This window comes from Sitophilus oryzae, unplaced genomic scaffold (genome assembly GCF_002938485.1).
Source record: "Sitophilus oryzae breed Bouriz unplaced genomic scaffold, Soryzae_2.0 scaffold_1801_pilon_pilon, whole genome shotgun sequence".
NCBI classification, from domain to species: domain Eukaryota; kingdom Metazoa; phylum Arthropoda; class Insecta; order Coleoptera; family Curculionidae; genus Sitophilus; species Sitophilus oryzae.
This window is the reverse complement of record NW_022146504.1, coordinates 889,050-911,304: the sequence shown is the minus strand read 5'-3', so window position 1 is coordinate 911,304 and position 22,255 is coordinate 889,050. Positions and strand designations below refer to the sequence as shown.

The 22,255-nt window shown below is 33.8% G+C and overlaps 1 protein-coding gene across 1 annotated transcript in view; it reads right to left on the bottom strand.

Annotated features, from left to right (window-relative positions):
* The window catches only part of LOC115883013, a 638,791-nt gene that overhangs the window by 542,539 nt on the left and 73,997 nt on the right, over positions 1-22,255 (bottom strand). The window contains exons 10-13 of the mRNA XM_030901288.1: positions 21,646-21,867; positions 15,444-15,651; positions 9,745-9,901; positions 34-90 (exon numbers count right to left, since the gene is read on the bottom strand). Coding sequence (XP_030757148.1) covers positions 34-90; positions 9,745-9,901; positions 15,444-15,651; positions 21,646-21,867 — 644 coding nt within the window. The remainder of the gene's footprint in view (positions 1-33; positions 91-9,744; positions 9,902-15,443; positions 15,652-21,645; positions 21,868-22,255) is intronic.

Sequence of the window (22,255 nt, the reverse complement as noted above, 5' to 3'; positions counted from 1 at the left end):
TGGTTCTTTTTGCTGCATTAACTATTATCTTACTTTTTCTGGAAGGATATGGACTCCTTTGTGTAGAGCCGGGAAGACTTTCAGCAAATTCTGAAATAAAATATATAATATATTATTATTGAAGGCCAAGGAATATATAATAATAAATGTATCGCAGAAAAGACAAACTGCATTTAAATAAATTGAATTTAAATTGATCTTTTTTATTACTATTTCTAATTATTCTACTTATTAATCTTTAACACAAGTAGTATATTCTTAGCAAATTAACAAGAAATTAACTTAATTTTTCACTTGTTATTAATTCTAGGAAAACTACGACAAAAAATATCTTTTTCAAATGACACAAAAACAACGACAAACAAATGACTTAAAACAGAAGGCAGTGTCTAATTTTGAAACTATACAATGTTTCGGTTATATGGATCACTAATCGTTGTCGAGTATGAACTGATAATGGTTAGTGTAGAACATTCATTCGTTCAATTCCATCACAGCCGCAAGCTTACAGAAGTCTTTTTTTATTAGAATCATTTTAATGAGTTAAGTCATTTTTCGAAAGCTGACTTAAAACTTAAAATTTAAGTCTTTTTCAAAGTGATTTTTGATTTAAATCTTAATTCCAAAATAGAAAAAGATTTATTTTTTTTAGAAAAGACTGCTGTCTTTCAAGTTAATCCCCGACTCCGTTTTGTAGCCCGAAAGACGAACGAAAGAAATTGATCTCGAATATATTGAAGAGTGCCTTAAAATTTTCCAGCCCCTAACTTTTGCCATCGAAATATTACATAGTGATAAAAACATATCACCACTTTTTAATGGACATCTATTCGATGACATCTATACTGCAGTGGATACATTATAAGGTACTACAAAATCGATTAAATTTAACAAAAAAATATTTTTGTATTTGTATTCTGAAAATTAACCGTTTTATTTTATGAGCTATTAGTCTCATTTTTACCTACAAAAAATTAAATATAGGTAATATAAGGAAATCAGCAAATTACCCCGATTTGCTGATTTCCGATCACTTATTTCCGATTCCCGATTACCTCGATTGTCATTTTGCCAACTTAACTCGCCGATCATCATGATTTAAATAAAAAATATAGACTTAAGTTATAAAAACAACTTAAATTACATTATATTGATGTAGGTCTATACAAAAATGACTTAACTTGAAATCAAATAATTAGTCAAAGACTTAAATTACCTAAACTTCATGTAAGAATGGACTTAAGATTTAAATCATTTTGATTTTGGAAATGACTTAAGACTTATTATAAGTTTTTTTAATCTAATTTGTTGCAGCTCTGATACCCATGAAGTTTAAAACGTTCGCAGATCAAAAAAATGTAGTTTTTAATGTTACATGTTACGCATTTTCGATTCGGTACGAATTAATGCACAGGGAAAATTAAAATTTTGATATCAACATTCAAACGACAAAATTCTTGACAGTTATAGAAGATGAATATCTGTCTGTCATTTTAATTTCAAGAGTTTATCTTATTTTACAAAGAAATAAGTTGATACAATTGGAATGTAAAGCAGAAAATTAATATATATTTTTTTTTAAATTTTAGTGACTATATTGATTATTTCAAAATATTATTAAAAAACTCTATAAAACGGAATATATTATGTTTTCCGTTATCGAGTTATTTTATTTCAAAAATATTTTAGGGTGTCTGCTAATACAAAACACATAAAGATATGTAGTAAACAAAATACCACATACAAAAAAACATATTTCTTACTTTCCAACTTCAAGAAACTTCCTGCATTTATTATTATAAGTATACACAGGGTGGTCCGAACTGTATTCCGGAAACTTCGGCAGCATATTCTGCAGATAAAAATAAGTAAAAAAGTTTGTATAAATGTATGTCCTAAAATGCTTAGTTTCGGAGATACAGGGTGTAGAAGTTTCATTTTTATTTCAATTTTTTCCAAATAATTTCTGAAGTAAAGTCAATATTTGAATGAAAATTGGTGTCTGGAAGTTTTTTGACAGGAGAAATTTGATTTTAATGTAAATATGGTTCCTACTAGTAGAGGGCGCCACCTACATACTTTTTAACCGATATGAAGTGTAATAACTCTTCGTCCGTACCTGTATAAAACTACTGAGTAAAAAAATATGCATTTACGGCGTTTTTTACGTAAAAAAGGTCTCTTGGTAAAAATCGCTACGAGTAATGGTTTTCGAGATATTTGGAATCGAAATTATTAATACCTGTCATCATTGACATTAATTAAACATGTTGACTAAATAGTTATTAAACTGAAATCATAAATTTGAAATATTTTTGTGTCAAAAGTTCAACAAAAACTGTTTTATCGTCATTTTTTACAGAAAAATTTATGATTAATTTTAAAAAGAATTAAAATTTTCAAATATATTATTTCAGTGAAATAATTATCTACTCAACGAGTTAAAAGGCAGCAAGTGAATTTTTTTCAATTTCGAGATTTTTGCATTTTTAGACTAATGTGACCCCTATCTAAATATTCAAAAATATTTTTGAAAAATATTTTTTTTTCTACGATTTTTGAAATTTGAAAAAAGCGGCAAGTGACATAACGTCACCATTTTGGAAGTAAAAAGGCGGCAAGTGTAAATATTTAAGTTAAAAGGCGGCATTCTTGCAAATATGCCATTTATATTTAAAAAACGATGACGTAATGATGCATATTATGTAGTAAAAAGGCGGCATTAGACAGTAATTGCTCTATTCCTAAAAGATGGATATCAAATACGTCATAAAACTTGAAGTTATAAGGCGGCATTGTTTAATACCACCCTATTCGTTAAATAAGATCGTGAAATACGTCACGAAACTTGTAGTAAAAAAGCGGTATGTGACTATTGCGCCCTTTTTTAACGGTCAAAATCACCACGCGGACTTTGACACGGACGTAAATTTGATAGTAAGAAGGCGGTATATTTCGCGACAGATAAATTAGTCGATTGCGAATCCAGGCACGCATCGCATTTTTCGGCTTATATAAAGTGATTAATAATAATTTATTATAATAATAGTGATTGGCTTTTGTGCAAAGGTAAGCTTTTAAACTATTTTTATAGGTATTTTAGATTATTATATATTATTTATTATTCAATACATATTTATATGATGAATTTGTAGCTAAATTTGTCATGTGTTAACAAAATATAAATTTTACCCCTGAAATAAAAAAAAATAGTCCGAATTAGTAAAATTTATCAATAATTAAGTATTATTAATTAAATTAAGTATCATTAATTAAATAAGTACTATTATAGTGCCTCCATAAGTTTTTCTTTTAAATGGTACATCAGTATATTTACAAATATATTTATGAGTTATCTTAATGTTTAATTGTTTCATATTCATATTTCGAATTAATTGGCAATAAATAAATTATTTATAGTATTTATTGAAGAAAAGATTTTTCACTCATCCATTCAACTTTTTTTATTTTAAGCGTAATTTAAAGCCAGGAAAAATATATATATATATATATATATATATATATATATATATATATATATATATATATATATATATATATATATATATATATATATATATATATATATATATATATATATATATATATATATATATATATATATTATAAAAATGAAAACCTTGCTATTATTTTTTTAACTTGGAGACTCTAGTATATCGATCAGAAGTGCAAATTTGTTTTGGGTTTTAAAAGAGGGGGCATCGGCGTATCCTCTTGCTTAAAACAACAAAAAGCAGACACCAAACTAGCGCCGGATGCAAAAATTTTTGAGGTGGCACTTCTCAATTAACCATTTTTGTTATATCTCTAAGTAAAACAACAAAAACAACTCTCTAGTTTATAAAATGGCCGCAGGCAAACAAAAACTGCATGGGAATATATACAGAACAATCCATTATGGACTACCCTGTTATACCTAAAATTATTCCTTTTACTATATAATTGTTATCATAAAACTACTTAAAATTTGCAACATGACTATTAATTTAAAAATTAAAGTGTGTTTATAAATAGATGTTACTTAAAACTTATCTTTTTTAAGTTAAAACCTTAACATATTTTACTTGATTCTAAATAGCGGTACGTCAAAGGTTTTGCAGTTAAAAGGCGGCATTTGAACAGTTTTTTGCCGTTTACCGCCTTTTAACTTCAACTTCTTACTGTATTCAATGCAGAAAACGAAGCAAGAAAGAATTAACCAACATTTTTTTTATACGAAACTTGCTCTATTGTCTAAAAATACCTCTAAATAACTAAATATAGTATATCCAATTAGTGTTGAACAATAAAACCGAATGTATATATTCTTATTAGTGAAGGACAACATCACAAAGTTTTTGCCATTTTTCTCAAAACTATGGTTTTGTCACTTGCCGCGATACGAACAAAAAGTTATTACGCTTCAAAACAGTTAAAACACATGTAGGTGGCGCCCTCTACTAGTAGGAGTCATAGTGACATCAAAATCAAATTTCTCATGTCAAAAAACTCCCAGACACCAATTTTCATCCAAATATTGACGTTACTTCAGAAATTATTTAGAAAAATTCGAAATAAAAATAAAATTTTTACACCCTGTATCTCTGAAACTAAGCATTTTAGGACCTACATTTATACGAACTTTTTTATTTATTTTTATCTGCAGAATATGCTGCCGAAGTTTCCGGAATACAATTCGGACCACCCTGTATGTATAACGCCATTAATGGTGATTCTACTTTTGGTATTTATATAGAGATTCCTAATCAATGAAAACAAATGAAGAGGCACGCCCATATCTTTAAGAACCATCCATACTTTTGACCATTTGATTTTGTCAAAAGCTTTTCGATAAGTAGTCGAAGAAGAATCTTACTGGCATGTGAAATTAGTGCCATAGTAAGGAAGTTGTTTTGGTTTGGTCTGGAGATCCTTTTTGGAAATAGCTATTATAGAACAATCGGTCCAATCTGATGGCCATTGTTGAGTATGCCATATCATATTACATAACCTGTACAAAATGTCTACACCAAAATCTCCAGACGCTTGGAGCATTTCGGCTGTGATTTGATCTGGTACCGGGGCTATATGATGTTTTAGGTTTTTTATTGCTGCTTCAATTTCCGATTTTAGTATATCTGTTTCTTCATTAAATATATCACTGTGAAAAGAGCAACTAGGCTGAAGATGCTTTTCTTTGTACAATTTTTCGCAGTATGTTCGCCATCGTTCCAATACTATATTTATAAGTTTATTCTCTTTAATTTGTTACTGACTTTTCTCTTTAAATACATCTACTTCTATACATTTCTTTTTATTTCGTACCTGATACCTGGTATACTTCCACCCCAAAACTCCATATTATATTTCTTTTTTTATATTCAAAATGTTACTTTTAATAAGTGCCAATGTATAGGAAATGTTACGTTTGCTTTCTTCCCCCGGTGAATGCAGTTTAATACCTTGCTTTTTTTCAGAAACAACCGTTTGGGTAGCGTCATTTTTTTGCCAGTTACAACCCGTTTTAATTAGATAAATTAATTTATTTTAAATTGTCATTCACTTCGATGTAAATAAGTAGTTCCGGAAATTGGAAATATTTTAGGAAGGTACATCTCGAAATATCGTCCACTTAAAATATTCAGATCTAATTAGATCCTAAATTACACTTAAATGAATGCGCGTGTGTTGTGAGAACACTATAGTCTAAGATCCAGTGAAAGACTACCTGTATGTATTTGACCAGATCTAGGGTTTTGTACAGTGAGTGCCCTATACTTACTGTAAACGACATGGGGACTCACTAAGCCCAACGTGGCGGACGCGGCGGGCGCCAAGGTAAAAATGGTATCGATTTTTGGTGAATTTTAAATGTATTTGACCACGTCTGCCGTTTTGCAATTTGAAAAAATATTATTATTATTATCGGAAAACAACAATAGCAGACCATTATCGCGCGTTTAACATTGCTGCAGACAGTTTTGAAAGTTTTGAAAAAAAAATTGAAAGTAATTGACCAGATCTGCCATTGATATATCTGACGTACCCCAGAATGGAAGGGCATACCTGAGATGCGACTTAAAAAGTGCATAATAAACAGTTCTAGCCACTGACAAGTTAAGCTCCTTAGAAACAGACCTTGATGCAAAACAGGCAGAGCTCAATTTTTTCGACAAAGCTTCGATATGTATGTCCCATTTCAGAGAATTTTCCACAACAAGCCCTAAGAATTTTACAGATTTGACGATGTCAATGGTGGTGTTGTTAAGTAACGAGTTTTTATACGACAAAGCTTTAGTTTTAGAAATGTTGAGACTCAGGAGGTTCGAATCGCACCAAGATTTAATGGTGATTAAGTCATTTGATACAATCCTATGAAGTGCCGTGATGTCCTTGTTGCTCCAAGTGAAGCTAGTGTCGTCCGCAAAAAGACATATTTTGCCACTGATGTTTATGTTAGCAATGTCGTTAATAAAAAGAAGAAACAAAATAGGGCCTAGTACTGAGCCTTATGGTACTCCACATTCTATTGGCTTGCTAGAAGACAACGTGGTATCCACCCTCACAAGTTGACTTCTACGACATAATTTACGAGGGGCATTTTTGATTTTGAACTCCATCGAAAATTCAGTTAAAACTGCTTCATAATCAGAGAGACCCGAGCTAAAGACGTTGCAGGCGATGGAGTTCGGATCAAAAGATGACACATCATAGTCTATAGTACTAGAACTGGTATTGAATATTCTGGTAGGTGAGCCTACATGCATGGCTATTCCAAAAGAATCAAAAATGGACTGAAGAAACTCCTGAGCAGCACATACACTAAGAAAGTCAATATTAAGATCACCACACAAAATTAATTTGCTTTTTAAGGGCAGGAACTCAAGCAAGCTTAGTAGATTATGACAGAATAATTGCACATCAGAGTCAGGTGTTCTATAAATACAAATAATGTAAAGGTCATAAGCATTATGGTGGACAATGGAAAATTCGAATACTTTTTCAGATATCAAATCATTGTACCTAGTTACCTCGGAAAAGTCGTTGTTTAAAGACATTATCATAGTACCTCCATGAGAAAAATTTGTTCTATTAAATCCGGCCACTGTGGTATAATTTTTAACAAACACAGGCTCATCAAAATTTAACCAGTGCTCAGTTATGGCAATGATATCTGGAAATTCAAGTTCTTGTAGTAAAAGATATAATTCATCTGTTTTATGTCTTAAGGACTGAATATTAATAAGGAATAGACCAAGCTTGCTATCGCTTAATTTTTCAGAGGGTGCTTGATCCACTGTTCGCGTCAATTCAACTAAAAATTTTTACTCTTATTTGGGGAGCCACTGGAATAATATTTGCCATGACTTTCCCTAATCTTATGAAGTCGTAGAAGGCTCTCCGCAGAAAAGAATGACCTGAAAGCTAAAAGATCTGCATCAACTTCAGTTGAACCAATACCATAGGCGTTGTGGAAGCGGTAGTACAACTTACGCAAAGAGTCCAGGTCACTAGGTAGCCCTTCTGATGCAAGCATCAATTTGATGCTGGTACTAGTGTGTCCTTCAAAACACACTCTGGATGGTTAGTCGTGAAGATAGGCATGGAATAGCCTAAGAGATTTCAAAATGGAGGGGTTTCTCAACCTTGCCAACACGTAACGTCCATTTACCGCATCTGAGTCCTGAGACAGCCGTACTATAGGTGGAGTCATAGGGTCCATAACTACCAAACCATCTCTCTTCGTACTTCCCTGCACAATAATTTCTGGATTTTCCATCGCCAGGGACTTGCAAGCAGCTATAGCTTCCCTGTCAGAACCAATCTTAATATTTCTTACATCCCTTGGAATAGTTGCCAGTGGTGGGTCAAGTAGGTGAGGTAGCTTGCGGTTCTCAATGATATTTATTTTGAGATTTTGAGCAGGTTCAGCCGAAGAAGTTAACGAAGCTTGGTTTAAGGATGTTGAAGTATCTTATAAACTTATGATAATCACAGCAGATGTCTTTGAGTACACACTTCAGCAGACAACAAAATCTGAACTGCTATTAGATGTATATTTATGACGTTCCCTGTTTCACATCAATATGATTTACTCTATCACTGTATTTATAGAAATTAATATTTAATTTTGTCAACAATATACTAAAACATATAAGGCTGATGATAAAAAAATAAATATATTTTGAAAAAATTTCAAATATCTAGGTATAACGATCAGCAAATAATCATTCAAATATTTATTTGATTTTCTTCTTTTTATATATTTAAGATAAAATTAAAAAAATGACTTCAAAACGTGAATCATGGATGCATTATAAAATAAATGTCTTTTTTATCAACTTGAATTTGTATTCATCGTCATCGAAATCATGTTTTTTATGGTGTGACTCGTCTTCATCGTCCATTGAATCGGAATCTGTAAAAATAAAACGTAAATTATGAAATAAAAGTAATTTGTAAATTGATCCGAACATAGTCGATAAAGAATTGATTATTATGAATTTACCAGGGACTTGGGTATTGATATGAATTAAGTCACTTACAGGGTTGGAAGTTGATCTCCTTCGAACCATTTGAACACAAATTTCTCGTCTTGCTCAATCCAACCATACTCTAATGGGTCCAATGTCGTAGGTTTGCTTTTTGTGAGCATTCTTTCAAATTGTTGATATATAATGTGTTCTTAGAAGTTGCTGGTAAAGCTCATTCTAACATGGTGGTATTGAGCTCGCATCAAAATTAAAAATTAATTAATTAATAAATTTAAAAATTTTTGCAGAAGTTTTAGTTGACGTCGGAAGCTTTATAATTGCTGTCGAAAAGTTGGTACCTTAATTATTTTATCATCAACGTCAATTGATTTTTTTGCATTGTAAAACTGGCAAGTAAATTTCTATTTGCTGTTAAATACCTGTTGTAACTGGTCCTCTGTCAAATTTTCTTCGCCAAGCATCCCAAATGCTTGTTGAAATTCAACAATTTTTTTTCAGTAACGTAAAAAGTCTTTTCTTCCCTTTATTAAAGAAAGTCGGATTAAAATCACATCCTGTGAACGCATGAAAGTCTGTTAAGATTTTAGCTAACAATTCACCAAGCTCTTTATAAATTTTTGTGACGTCAATATATGTTATTTCCAGTTCCATTGAGTATCCAAATATTCGAATGAGAATTTTGTAAACCAATACCAATCATTATCATTAAAGCTATATTAGTCTATGCATACATCTGACCGGATAGTAGTTCAGATTTTGTTGTCTGCTGAAGTGTGTACTCAATAAAGACATCTGCTGTGATTAACACAAGTTTATAAGACTCTAATAAATAAAATATACCAATGGCAGATCTGGTCAATTACTCTCAAATTTTTATTTTTCTCGCCACTTTCAAAACTGTCTGCAGCAATGTTAAACGCGCGATAATGATCTGCCATTGTTGTTTTCCGATAATAATAATAATATATTTTCCCATTGCAAAACGGCAGACGTGGTCAAATACATTTAAAATTTACCAAAAATCGATACCTTTTTTACCTTGGCGCCCGCCGCCTCCACCACGTTGGGCTTAGTGAGTCCCCATGTCATGTACATTAAGTAAAGAGGTATCACTGTACAAAACCCTAGGTCTGGTCAAATACGTACATGTAGCCTTTCACTGGCTCTTAGGCTACTATGTATACAACTAAAATCTGCGATAAACAACTAGTTGATATTAAATATTTGTTTTCTTTGAAATCATTCGTACCTAAATTTTCCATACTTTGTGTGAGTAGAGCCTCAAACGTATGAAGGCTATAACTTTCAGCATCCATCCCTTTGGCTAATGTGTTTCTAAGATGCATTTCGTATTCTAATAGGAGCCTACTGGTAGGAGAACCCGGTGTTGGAGTGATATTGGAGTTCTAAAAAGAAAATGTCAATTTTATGCAATATAATATGTAACTTAATCTTCTATTATTGTAATATTCGTCTAATCAAAAATATACCTGGTGGAAACTAAATAGTCGCTATTCATTGCGTTTTATTATGCATAATCATATTTATCGTAAAAGTAATGGATAAATTATGCAGAGATTCTTGAGAATTCAGTTCAGTTTAAATAATAGATATTATAGGTATATCATATTTTATACCGTATGATCGAAAAAAAAACGGCGTCCAGTTGGCTGGGAAATGAACATCAATGACATTTCCCATATAAATTTACATATAAAATGACAGCGATCTTCATTCCGTAGCCATCGCTGAAGCCGTTTTTTCTCGATCATACGGTATTTTTCCAATAATTTAGTTACAAAAACATTTCGACCACGATTTGGTCGTCATCAGTTTCTCTACAATTGGTGGAAGAAAATAAACTAGGTATCATTTTTACTTAAATTCATATTTAGAATTTATGCAACAAAAAAAAAGGGCCATTCAGCGATTTTGTAGTCACGTGGTATATTTCAAACTATTTTTTTCATTTTTAAATATACATCCCTATTTGGTCTAAGAATAATACATCTAGAAATGGTGATTTACAGTGAATAAAACTTGATTATTGTATAAACTTTAGATATTTTATAGCTGTAATAAAAATCTTAACATTCCTTTAGATTTTATAGATTAAAAACATACCTAGCCTTTTATTCCATACAATTTTACACTCACCAGTCTTCACCATTCAAAACAGTCTTTAACGGACCTTAAAATTTTGATGTATTTTAAACTGTAATATATTTTGTTCTAGCGGGCCGTTTTTGATGATCTTTTAAGCAATTTATAGCTACCTTATTTGACTTTTTAGTCTCTTTCTAAATTAAAAATTACAAAAGTTAATAAAAATTAAACACTCTTTCACAGGTATAAGCAAAAGAATAGTCTTCTCATTTGTCAATTATATGAAGGGAAACATAAAATTGATAATTTGGTGAGTGTTTGAAATAGGTACCCTCTCAAATAATATGTTAACAAAACAAAAAAATTGAAAAATCAATTTATCATGTTTTCTCGATAGATTTTTTTATTCAGTTCAATAGCTTGATCTGTATTGTAGATTTTTTTGCTAATCTGATTTGAATACATAATATTTTTCGTCTTAAATAGTTACACCTTTTGCTACCTAAATAAACGGGAATATCGATAACGGTCACATAGAAACAGTGATTTGATTTAAAAACGCTCTCCTGAACATTTATAGTTTTTGAACACTCATCATTTTTCCCGTGTGCTCTTCATTTATAAAATAGTGTTTGTTATTATTTAAGTCACTGCTTACTTATTATTGTTTATTGACGTTGACTCTAGTAGTGAGTAGTGATTGGAGGGGGGGGGGGGGTTAAGTTCAGAAGTAGGTAGAGATCAACTTTTGTACTTAAAACCATCTCTGCTAGAGTAACAGCCCTACAGAAAACAATAATATAATCTTTCAAAGACAGTCATAAGACAGTGACATTACATAAATCATAAACACTCTTTCACAGGCAAAATCTTTGAATAAGAAGACTAAGGAAGGAGCATAATGCTATCCATGTATTCATGCATGGTGGGCGGAAAAAGGACTCTAGGGTGGTTAGGGTAGTTCGGATCCTTGACAGTTTTGTTTGACGATTCATTTGACACATTTGAATTTGATTTGAAATTTTGTGGATTTGTCAGTCTTTACGGAGGTCATTTTATGTTATTTATTATTTATTCTACTACTGATAGTTGTATAAAGGTAATAAATCTAGATGGAAATTGTGGCAGAACTTAAATTAACAGTGACACTATCGCGATTTAACGAAAAAGACTCTAAAATAGTTGGTTGTGTAGCGTGCAGTAGATCTCGGCAAAAATCGAGTGAAATAATGGAACAACTTTTCGCTAGTAAGTGACTATATAATATACATACGTGTGGTAAACCGATCATTTATGAAATTCACTTAAATTAACTAATTATATATTTTTTCTTGCATTATTGCTTTTATTTACTACTTGTCAAAGATTAGATGTCAAAGTATTTAGATACGTCAATTTGACTTACCTGCTTCAGTAGCGTATCGGATGTTTGTGTTAATAAATAATTATTAAAACTTATCTATTTTTATTATAATAATATGTTTTTATAACAATTTTAATAACTACCAACATTTATTCACAACGTAAAATAAGTAAAAAATTATTGAGTCTACCCCACGTCTACCCTACATCATAGTTTTACATTTTTTAAATAAAATTGACACGGCACTGATAAACCGGAATTTAAGTCGGCCATATTTGAGTCCCATCGCGGTGGACCTAAGATTTTTGATATGCTCCTTCCTTAGTCTTCTTATTCAAAGAGCAAAATAATAGTTTTGATGTAAAAACTATGAAAAAATGTTAATGCCTTCCTCAAATGCGAATATCTCCAAAAAATATACCTAGAACGAATATAGAGATGAACCAAAAAAGAAACTATTTAAAAAAGATGCACCACATAGTTGATGGCATGATTTTTTGATTCATTCCTTTCTTTCCCATCTTTCTTGCGACAGGTTGGAAGTTTCATTTTTAATTTGGAAAGAGATACTAAAAAGTCTAAATAATTTAGCTACACATTGCTTAAAAATCATCAAAATCGGTCCAATAAAAAAAAATATATAAAACTTTAAATTAAATCAAAATTTTAAGGTGACCGTTTTTCGTGCCGGTGAATGGAGAATTCAACTGCGCTTATTATTCTAAATAATCTGGATACAAACTCAGAAGAGCTCTAACTTGATTCAGAAAGTGTATAGGATCGAATATATGGATAGTGATAACAATCTGATATAAAGTAATAGACACAGACGATTTTACCCCTTTGCTATATAAAATACATACTGAACAAACCACATTAGCCTGTTGAGTAGGTATTGTAGCTGTCGAGGATGATAAAAAAGTTAGAAATAATTTTTGTTTAGTTAAGGCTTAAGTTCACTCTTAATTGTTAAAAATTTCTTCTTTTTAATAGATTCCAATAAAGATATTTTTCTAAATAAAGAAGTTTATATTTTGCACCAATAGGTACTTTAAATGTATAAAACACGGTATAGAACAAGTAAAACTGAAATTAACCATTAGGGTGTCCGATATTTACAAAGTTGATCATTTCTTTCATGACGCCCTCTAAATTTTTAGTTTATTGTCTAAAAAATAACGGACCATAATAACCCCTTAATATTCACAATAAACCTTGCCCCAAAGACGATTCATTTCCCATTAAATTACATGGGAATTTGCCACTTTTTGCAAATAATTGTTTTCTCTCGATCTTGTTCTCTCACAACCATGACAAACAAATATTCTACAGAATTGGACGCTCTACAAAAAAGGACTCTTACAATTTTTCGATAAACCTACTCCTTCAAAAGTTATTCACGGTTAAAGTTAATCACTCGGTAAATTCTCGGTAAAAAAAAATATATGGTTCAGATTGTAAGCGAGTATAAGAAGAAATATGAAAATCCAACTAAATAATGTTTATTAAAATAAATCAGCTATACTTTTTAAGTACTTCTTTGCTTTTAGCAAAGATTTGAAGTTAACGTCTCCTTTTTGGCTGCCAGGACTAATCTGGACGGGGTCTACTTTGTTTAGGCGGAATCCGAACCGCGGTCCTCGGCCATATCATAGTCAATGGCCTACCGACTTGGCAAGTGTCTAAATCGACTCTTACTCACGATATTGACATAGTTTGTGTATATATATAGAAAAAATTGTAATTTTAAGAAAAATAGTATTATAAATTTAAAATTGGTTATTACTATTGTTATTGGTATTTAGTTATTATATGTAAGCTGTGGACACTAATTTTGGGACTTGTCCTGTTTGTGTTCCGACTAGAAATAAATAAATATATAAATAAATGTTTATTAATAATTTTTTAATATTAAAAGTTTATAATGGTTTGAGAAGACCAATGTCAGAAAGTGTGAAGATCACAGACTTATCAGCCTGATGAGCCATACCCTAAAAATATTTCTGAAAATAATACACCAGAGAATTTACAAAAAATGTGAAAGGGACATAAGCGATTCGCAAATGGGGTTCAGAGAAGGATTAGGCACCAGGGAAGCGATAGTTGCAACACAGGTGCTTGTCCAGAACTGCTACGATCAGAGAAAGGATGTGTGCCTGTGTTTCATAGACTACGAAAGGGCATTCGATCGCGTACAGCGCCACAAATTAATGCAGCTCCTGAAAAGACTTGATATAGATCATAAAGACATCCAATGCATTGAGAAGTTATACTGGAACCAAACAGCACAAATAAAATTGTCCAATACCATGTATATATGATGTAATATGCAATCCCATACAAGTTAGAAGGGGGGTGCGACAGGGTTGCGTGCTATCTCCACTCCTATTTAATTTATACTCAGAAGCTATTTCCAGCTATTTTCCAAGAGGATCTGGAGGACGTGGAAATGGGAGTCAAAGTTAATGGAGTGTGGATTAATAATATCCGCTATGCCGACGATACGGTCTTAATTGCAGACAATATACACGACCTACAACAACTGGTCAACAAGGTAGGAGAACAGAGCAAAGCAATGGGTTTAAACATCAACATCAAGAAAACCAAATTTATGATTATAGCCAAAAACCCAGATGTGTTTATAAATTCCATTCTAACATTTTTAACTCAAGGGCCATAGAAAGAGTAGATCAATTTAAGTACTTGGGCATCTGGCTCTCAGAAGATTGGACATCAGACAAGGAAATTAAATGTCGCATCGAACAAGCTCGGCAGTCATTCTTGAGGTTTCGAAAAGTACTTGTCTGTTCTGATTTTGACCTTAGCCTTAGATTAAGTCGTAAAGTGTTATGTGTGGTCGGTGCTTCTTTATGGTGTGGAAGGTTGGACATTGAAAGCAGCTACCATCAACACATTGGAGGCTTTTGAGATGTGGCTATATCGCAGAATCCTGAAGATACCTTGGACGGCTAAATTGACAAATGAGGAAGTTCTCAGACGTGTTGACAAAGAGCGTGAATTATTTGAATTGATTAAAAAGAAAAAAAACCGCATACCTGGGGCACATAATGCAAAACCCCAAATATCAATTTGTTTATCGAAGACAAGATCGAAGGTCGGAGGGGTATCGGAAGGAAGAAAATGTCTTGGCTGAGGAATATTAGACAGTGGACAGGGCTACTCGATATTCAGTCGTTAATACACACCGCCCGGAACAGAGAAGCAATGGAAAATGTTATCGCAAACATCCATTAATGGATCTGCACTAGAAGAAGAAGATAATGATCTGTTAATTTTTTAGACGATAAACTAAAAATTTAGAGGGCGTCGTGAGAGAAATGATCAACTTTGTAAATAACGGACACCCTATTAACCATTGTGAACAAAATTCTCCCGGTCGAGCAGTTCCGTTTTTGTTCGAACATTTTTTGAAAATATTTTTATTCTTCTAATAATTTATCAATCTATGGTTTGATTACCTGGTGACGGAAATGACGTCTTCCGTAATGCTGATTTGTTTGTTCCGGATCAGAATTCCCGTTACTGGAACTAGGTGTCGTGGCGTAACACTGATTATCGAAAATAATATTGTCAGAAGGAGGAGACGTGTCTCCAGTTACTCCACGTTCCAGATCTAAATATAAACCGCCCTTTCCCGGATAACTTCTTCCTATTTCGTGTGAAGATCTGAAAGGGTAACTAAAATATTAAATTAAATTTGTAATGGCCGTCAATTTCAGTGTAGATAATGCACAGTTAAAGCACATCATATTCATTAGACAGCCAGTCGATTTCGTTAGTTTTTGAGTGCCGCGCTTCACCTGTCAGACTAGGCAGCGCTAATATAATTAGTTACGTGAAAGTGGAGGAGGGTCTCAATGGAACCTTCCTTATCAGACTGAATTCATCAGATTGAAATCAGACAGAATTATCAAATTCAAATTTGGAGGAACCATTCTCCAACAGAAACTCACAGGAATCCAAGAAAAACAGACTGAGACCACACCAATAGTAGTGATGTAAAAAACCGATTAATTTCCACAATCGAGTACTCGAGTTTCAAGCGATTTCAATAACCGAGTGATCGCTCGATTAAATGAAATTGAAATGATATTTCGCTCGTATTAAAAATACGGTTTTTCGCCCGTCGCGTCGCTTGTACTTGCAAGTATGTCACATTAAAGTCGGATTCATTACTACTATTTTTCCACTACCATACACTATTTTGTCATAATCGGAAGGCATGCAATTTCCTAAACAACTTTTGTATAAAGTTTTTTTTCCCATCTTAATTAAATTTATGACATAAAGTCAAAAAAATAGTTGTAGTTAAATTCCGTACTCACAATTCGCTGATGCGGTTCGTCGATGCGATTCGTTAGTTCGTTTGGAAAGTCGTCCATTCCGTTTGTGATATTTCTTTGGATGGTCCGTCCAAAAACCAATATTCCTCCAAATTGCCGCAATGACGAACCGCATTAGCGAATAGTGAGTATGGGCGTTGATTGAAGATATAAGAAGATGCGAAACCTTATGAGAAATTTCGTGGCACAAAACCTGTCCGAGATGTAGCTGGCGTTACCGCCAGCTTGTCCGAGAATTCCAAGGTTTAGTTTACCTCTGCGCCGCTGCGCGCTGATCGGTTACAGCGCAGCCGAGAATACTGTACCGTAGTTCTGCTTTCAGTCGACAGAGTGAGTCCAGACAATCTTTAGACGATTATAAAACTAATAGCTGGTTTTATGCATTTGTCGTTTTGTTTTGTTTTTTTTTAATTCACGAATAACTCGGTTGGTTTGGTTTCTTGACCAGAACTGCTCTAGCTTATGGTCTTTTAAATATTAAGCACTTTTCGGACAATTCTCACTGTTCCCAATATGGCTGCTTTTAAGCACTCATTGGTAAGCTTTGGGTTTAATTTCAATAATTCGGTATTCTTTCTAAAATCTCTATGAATAAGTCCATTGGCAGAGATTACAAAAGGTAAAACCATGGCTTTATTGAGCTGGTATATTCTCTTTAATTCATATGCAAGACCTTGATACTTCTGTATTTTTTCTGTTGCGGTTTTTTTGAAGATACTGGTCTAATGGTACGGCTACATCAGTTATGAAGCATTCTTTCTTATCCTTGTTTATCCAGAGTATATCGGGTTTATTATATGATATGTAATATTATGTAATACTGTTTTATCTGTTAAAATAAGTGTATCCCAATATAGTTTATGGCTGCTGCTTTCGATTACAGGTTCTGGAGTATAATTAAAATACTTCGTTTGCACAGATTGTAAACCAAGGATTAGTGACAGTTATAAATTGGTTATTTTTGCTATGTTATTATGCCTTTCTGTATAACTTGTTGGTGTTAACGTGGGACAACCAGAACTTATATGTTGTATGGATTCTGAAAATTGGTTACACATTCTACATCTGTCCGTTATGTTTTCTTTCAAAACAAACTTTCTGTGTGATCTTGTAGTTATCACCTGATCCTGAATAGCGGATATAAACCTTGCCCTTTACTTCCTGCACTATGTCTCCTACACTCAGTGGTAATATTTCAGTGATTTCATTTCTAGCTCGGTTTTTGACTGAATATCCTGTGTTAGCGGTTCTTATTGCTCGGTGTAAAGTTGTTTGTTTGTTGTTAAAATATTTTTGTAAACTGCTTACTTGTTTTCTGCAAATATCTTCTAGGTTTGAAAGTCCTCTGCCCCCATTTGTTCGAGGTAAGTATTAATCTTGCAGTAGATGCAATAGGATTATGCATTCGGTTCTTCCTTAATATTTAACGAGTAGTTGTATCCATTTCTTTCAATTCGTTATCGCTCCACTTCAGCACTGCCCTCAGCTATTAATTGTCATAATATTTTCCTTTCCAGGTAAGTATGTTCGAACAACTGCTTTTACACGTTTCAAACATTTTTCTTTAGTAATATCTCTCATTGTCTTGTCTTTAATTTGACCGGTCTGCAACATGCCTAGATATTTGTAAGCTGGTTCTTTGAGAGTGTTGATTTCTACTTCGTTCCTTAGCTTTATATTCGGTGTGTCTTTTAATTTTCCTTTTTTGTAATGAGCTGCAGCACATTTACTCAGTCCAAATTATATTTTGATTTTCTCGCTAAACCTACTGACTGATTCAAGCATGCTGTATAACTGATGGTGATTACTAGCGTATAGTTTTAGGTCGTCCATGTACATCAAGTGTGACATCCGGTAGTTCGTCTGGCTATTCATTTTATATCCATTTCATACATTAATTATATTGGGCTTAGGCTGTCCCCCTGGTATATAACTCGTCTTATTTTAATTTCAGTTGTTTCATAGCTTTCAGTTTGATGTTTTACTATTAGTTTGATACTCCACTTTGTCATAGCTATTTTTAACAGTTGGTGTTTCCGTTTGTTGTGTTCATTCTATCTTTTGATCCTTGCTCCAAGTACTGCAACTTTTTGTTTTAATAGCTCAATATACTATCTTAATTCTGATTTTTATTTTTACTTATGGAAGGACTAATGTCGAGAGAATTTTTTCAGCTCTCTTTTTGACGCTATTGGTCCCGGGAGGGCTTCTTCGTATAGAATTTATATTCCTTTCCAGTCTCTCCCGCCATGGTGGTAGTTTTGCGTCCGGTTGTCTAGGTGTGTTTCGGTGATCTGTATATCTACTAACTAACTTTTTTCCACTAATTTCTGGTACTGTTGCTGCTGCTACATATGTTATTTCATATTATCCCTTCAAGGGATTACACTCTGCCTGTTGGGTTCTTATTAAGGCGTTTGATATTTTTATTAGCTCTTTTACTCTCTTTGAAGTTTCTATTTTGGAAATAATGGTCTGTTGTGTATTGGTATTCCCTCGTATTGTTTGAGGATAGATTCGAATACCAGCTTTGTATTTTCATATTGCTCGTTAGTTTCTATCATTGATGCTGAAATGTTACTCTGCCTTTCTTCTGTTTCTATCATTTCTATCATTGGTGCTGAATCACTTTGTCCTGTTTCAGCCTCCAATCGCTGCATTTCCGCTATTGCTGTTCCGCTGCTGTTATGCATTTTTTTTTTTTTTTTTTTTTCACAGCTCTTTTGTTGGTACGGCCAATGTTCGCGGGGTCTTTATAGACCAACGCGACCATCTGTTGCCAGTATACGTCTCACGGTGTGACAGGTTGCCAGTATGACAGCTTTTGTGAGATTGCTACAATTTGCTTCGGGTTGCGTATGCTGATAGCCTTAAGATTGCGGGGTAAGTACTTATCTACTAACCCATTACATGATATTATTATAGGATATATTTCCACCTTTTCCAACTGATACATTCTCTTTATCTCATCCGCGAGTTCTTGGTATTTCAGGACTTTCTCCATTCTTGATTTTCCTACATTTTCGTCTGCTGGAATTTGTATATCTATTACTTGCGCCTTTCTTTGCTTCTTATCAAAAACTAAGATGTCTGGTCGATTGTGACTCACCGTCCTATCCGTTGTTATAGCTAGGTCCCATAGGATCTTCCACGATTCGTTTTCTAGTACCGTCTGAGGCTGGTATTTGTAGTATGGGACTTTTGCAGTAAGGAGCCCCATTTGTACACAGAGTTCCTGATGTATTACGCCTGCAACTTGGTTGTGCCTGTTTAGGTAGTCCCTCGGGGCAAGATATGTGCAACCAGCAGTTAGGTGTTGAATAGATTCAGTAGTGGTCTGGCATAGTCGACACTTATCAGATGGTAAGTCCTCTTTTAGGATGAATTTTCTCCGGTTTCTCGTAGGTATTACCTGTCCTTGTATGGCGTTTATGAATCCTTCAGTTTCGAACATTAACTGGCCATCAGAAAGATAAGACGTTGAAAGCTTCTTATCGACCTCACCTCCGTTGAGGTTGGCTGCATACCGTCCATGTAATGGTTTCGCTTTCCATTCTTCCTCGAATTGGCTGATTGTAACTGGGATTGGTGGGGGATTCTTATCTGCAAGTTTAAGCTGTGAATATCCGTCGTCAACCTGTATTAGCGCTCGATGCAATGGCTGATCGTACGGAGAAAGTAGTCTCTGAGGTTGGTGGTCTGTTGGTGGTGTTGTACGACTAGATTTTGTAAACCTCGTCCTCCATTTGCCCGCGGAAGGTATAATCTGGCAGTCGAATCTTGTGGGTGGTGGGACCTGAATTTTGTTAGAAGCACCTTACTTTCCTGTCAATGCTTTCCAGGTTTGTTTTGCTCCATTTCAATATACCAAATGTGTGGGATATAGTTGGTATTGCCCAAGAATTAATTGCCGTGACTTTTGCCCCAGAGTATAATTCCGTTTTAAGTATTTTGGTCACGCGTTGGAGAAAAGATGATTCGACGGCCTTTTTCATTTCAGTGTGGTCTATAATAGCGGACTGTTGCACACCAAGATATTTGTACTTTGCTCCTAGTTCGAGTCCTGCGATGTGTTGTCCTCCCCTCAAGTCGATGCCTTCGGATTCTATGATTTTTCCTTTTATCACGTTCACGTATGCGCACTTACTGATACCAAATTTCATTTTAATATCCTCGCTAAAACATGACACTAGTTCTAGCAGGCTGTGTAGTTGGTCCCTATTTGTAGTGTAGAGCTTCAAGTCGTCTACGTAGAACAAGTGCGTTAGTCGAACACTTGGGTTTTTCGTTATCTGGTACCCGTAGTTTCCAGTCTTTAGCATAGAGCTAAGTGGGTTAAGTGCCAAGCAAAACCATATTGGGCACAGGCTATCCCCCCTGGAAAATGCCTCTCCGGATTTTTAAGGTGTCAGTAAGGTATGAAACACCATTCAGGTTCACCGCTGGTTGCGTTCTCTATCTATCCATGGTTTGCCGGAGGAAGTATATTACTTCTGTATTAATTTTATATATTTCTAATGTTTTTACTAACCATGAATGGGGGACGGAGTCAAACGCCTTCTGGTAGTCAATCCATACCATTGCTATATTTCTTTTTTTAACCATGGCCTGTTTTGTTACGATGGCGTCAACTACGGTTCACTCTCTACTACCCTGCGATCCCTCCCGGCTTTCATTTTATTTCATGGCTAGAATTTGGTTTTTCTTTAGATGTTGAGTTATTTGGGCGTTTATTATAGATGTAAGTATTTTATAGATTACCGGTAAGCAGGTTATTGGTATAAAATTCTTTGGATTTTCAGGTTCCTGATTCTTGGGGAGCATGTAAGTTACTCCTTGCGTGAAGATGGGCGGCATCTTTTCAGGGTCGACAAGGGCTTGCTGGAACTGCCTGGACAAGATTGGGTGGGTAGCAGGAAAGTTTTTCCACCAGTATGCTTGGATCTTATCATTCCCTGGGGTCTTCCAGTTGCCCAACCTTGTAAGAGCTTTTCTCACCAACTCTGCCGTTACTATTATTCTTTCCATTTCCGGTATACCTTGGTTTCTCTGTTCTTCGTTTCTCAGCCAATAGGCATCCTTATTATGATTTTCTTTCTGAGACCATATTTCACTCCAATATTCCATCATATGCGCCTTCTCTGGGGGTTTTCCTTACTGTTGTTGGGAATCTGTTGCAAGGTTGCGGTAGAAGAGTTTCTGGTTCAGTTGGAAATCACGGTTTTGTTTGTATCGCTTAAATTATTATTATAATTTAGTTTGTAGGTATTATCTTTCCTGCATGTCCAAACCTAGTATATTAAAAAAGGAACTTTACCTGGATCCTGAAAACTTTGCCATTGCAGATCTAGGATGAGGATGACCAGTTTCCGATTCTGAATGTCGTCCATTTCCGCTAGATTGTCTCGATGGATGATGAGAATTGTAATAATGATAGCGTCGCCTGCCTAATTCGGGAGATGTCACTGGACTTTCTTGACTTGGCATCGGTTTGAGCATGCGCTTGAGGGTATTACTATCCAAACTTATTCCATTCTCCCTACAAAATCAGTGATTTAGTAATTATGAAAGTAATAGTGAATGTGTTATTCTTTTTACGTATTAATTCATTTCAGAAGAAGCAAACATTTTTATGAAAAATAAATTTTTCTCAAATTCTCTTTTAAAGACACTCCGGGGATATACTGGGTGCGTCTCAAAAGTGGCTCACCTCTATAATTTTGTTTTATTTTTTTAGATAAAAAAACGAGATTTGGTATATTAGTATATCATATAAATTAGGACCGATTGACGGATTCAATTGTTTTTCGTCACTTCCTATTTCACCGGAAATTACTACAACTTTTGATTTTTAAATGGCACCCTAGGTATATTTTTACTTTATTCGATAGAAAATGAGGTTCTGAATAGAATGAGATATTATATGT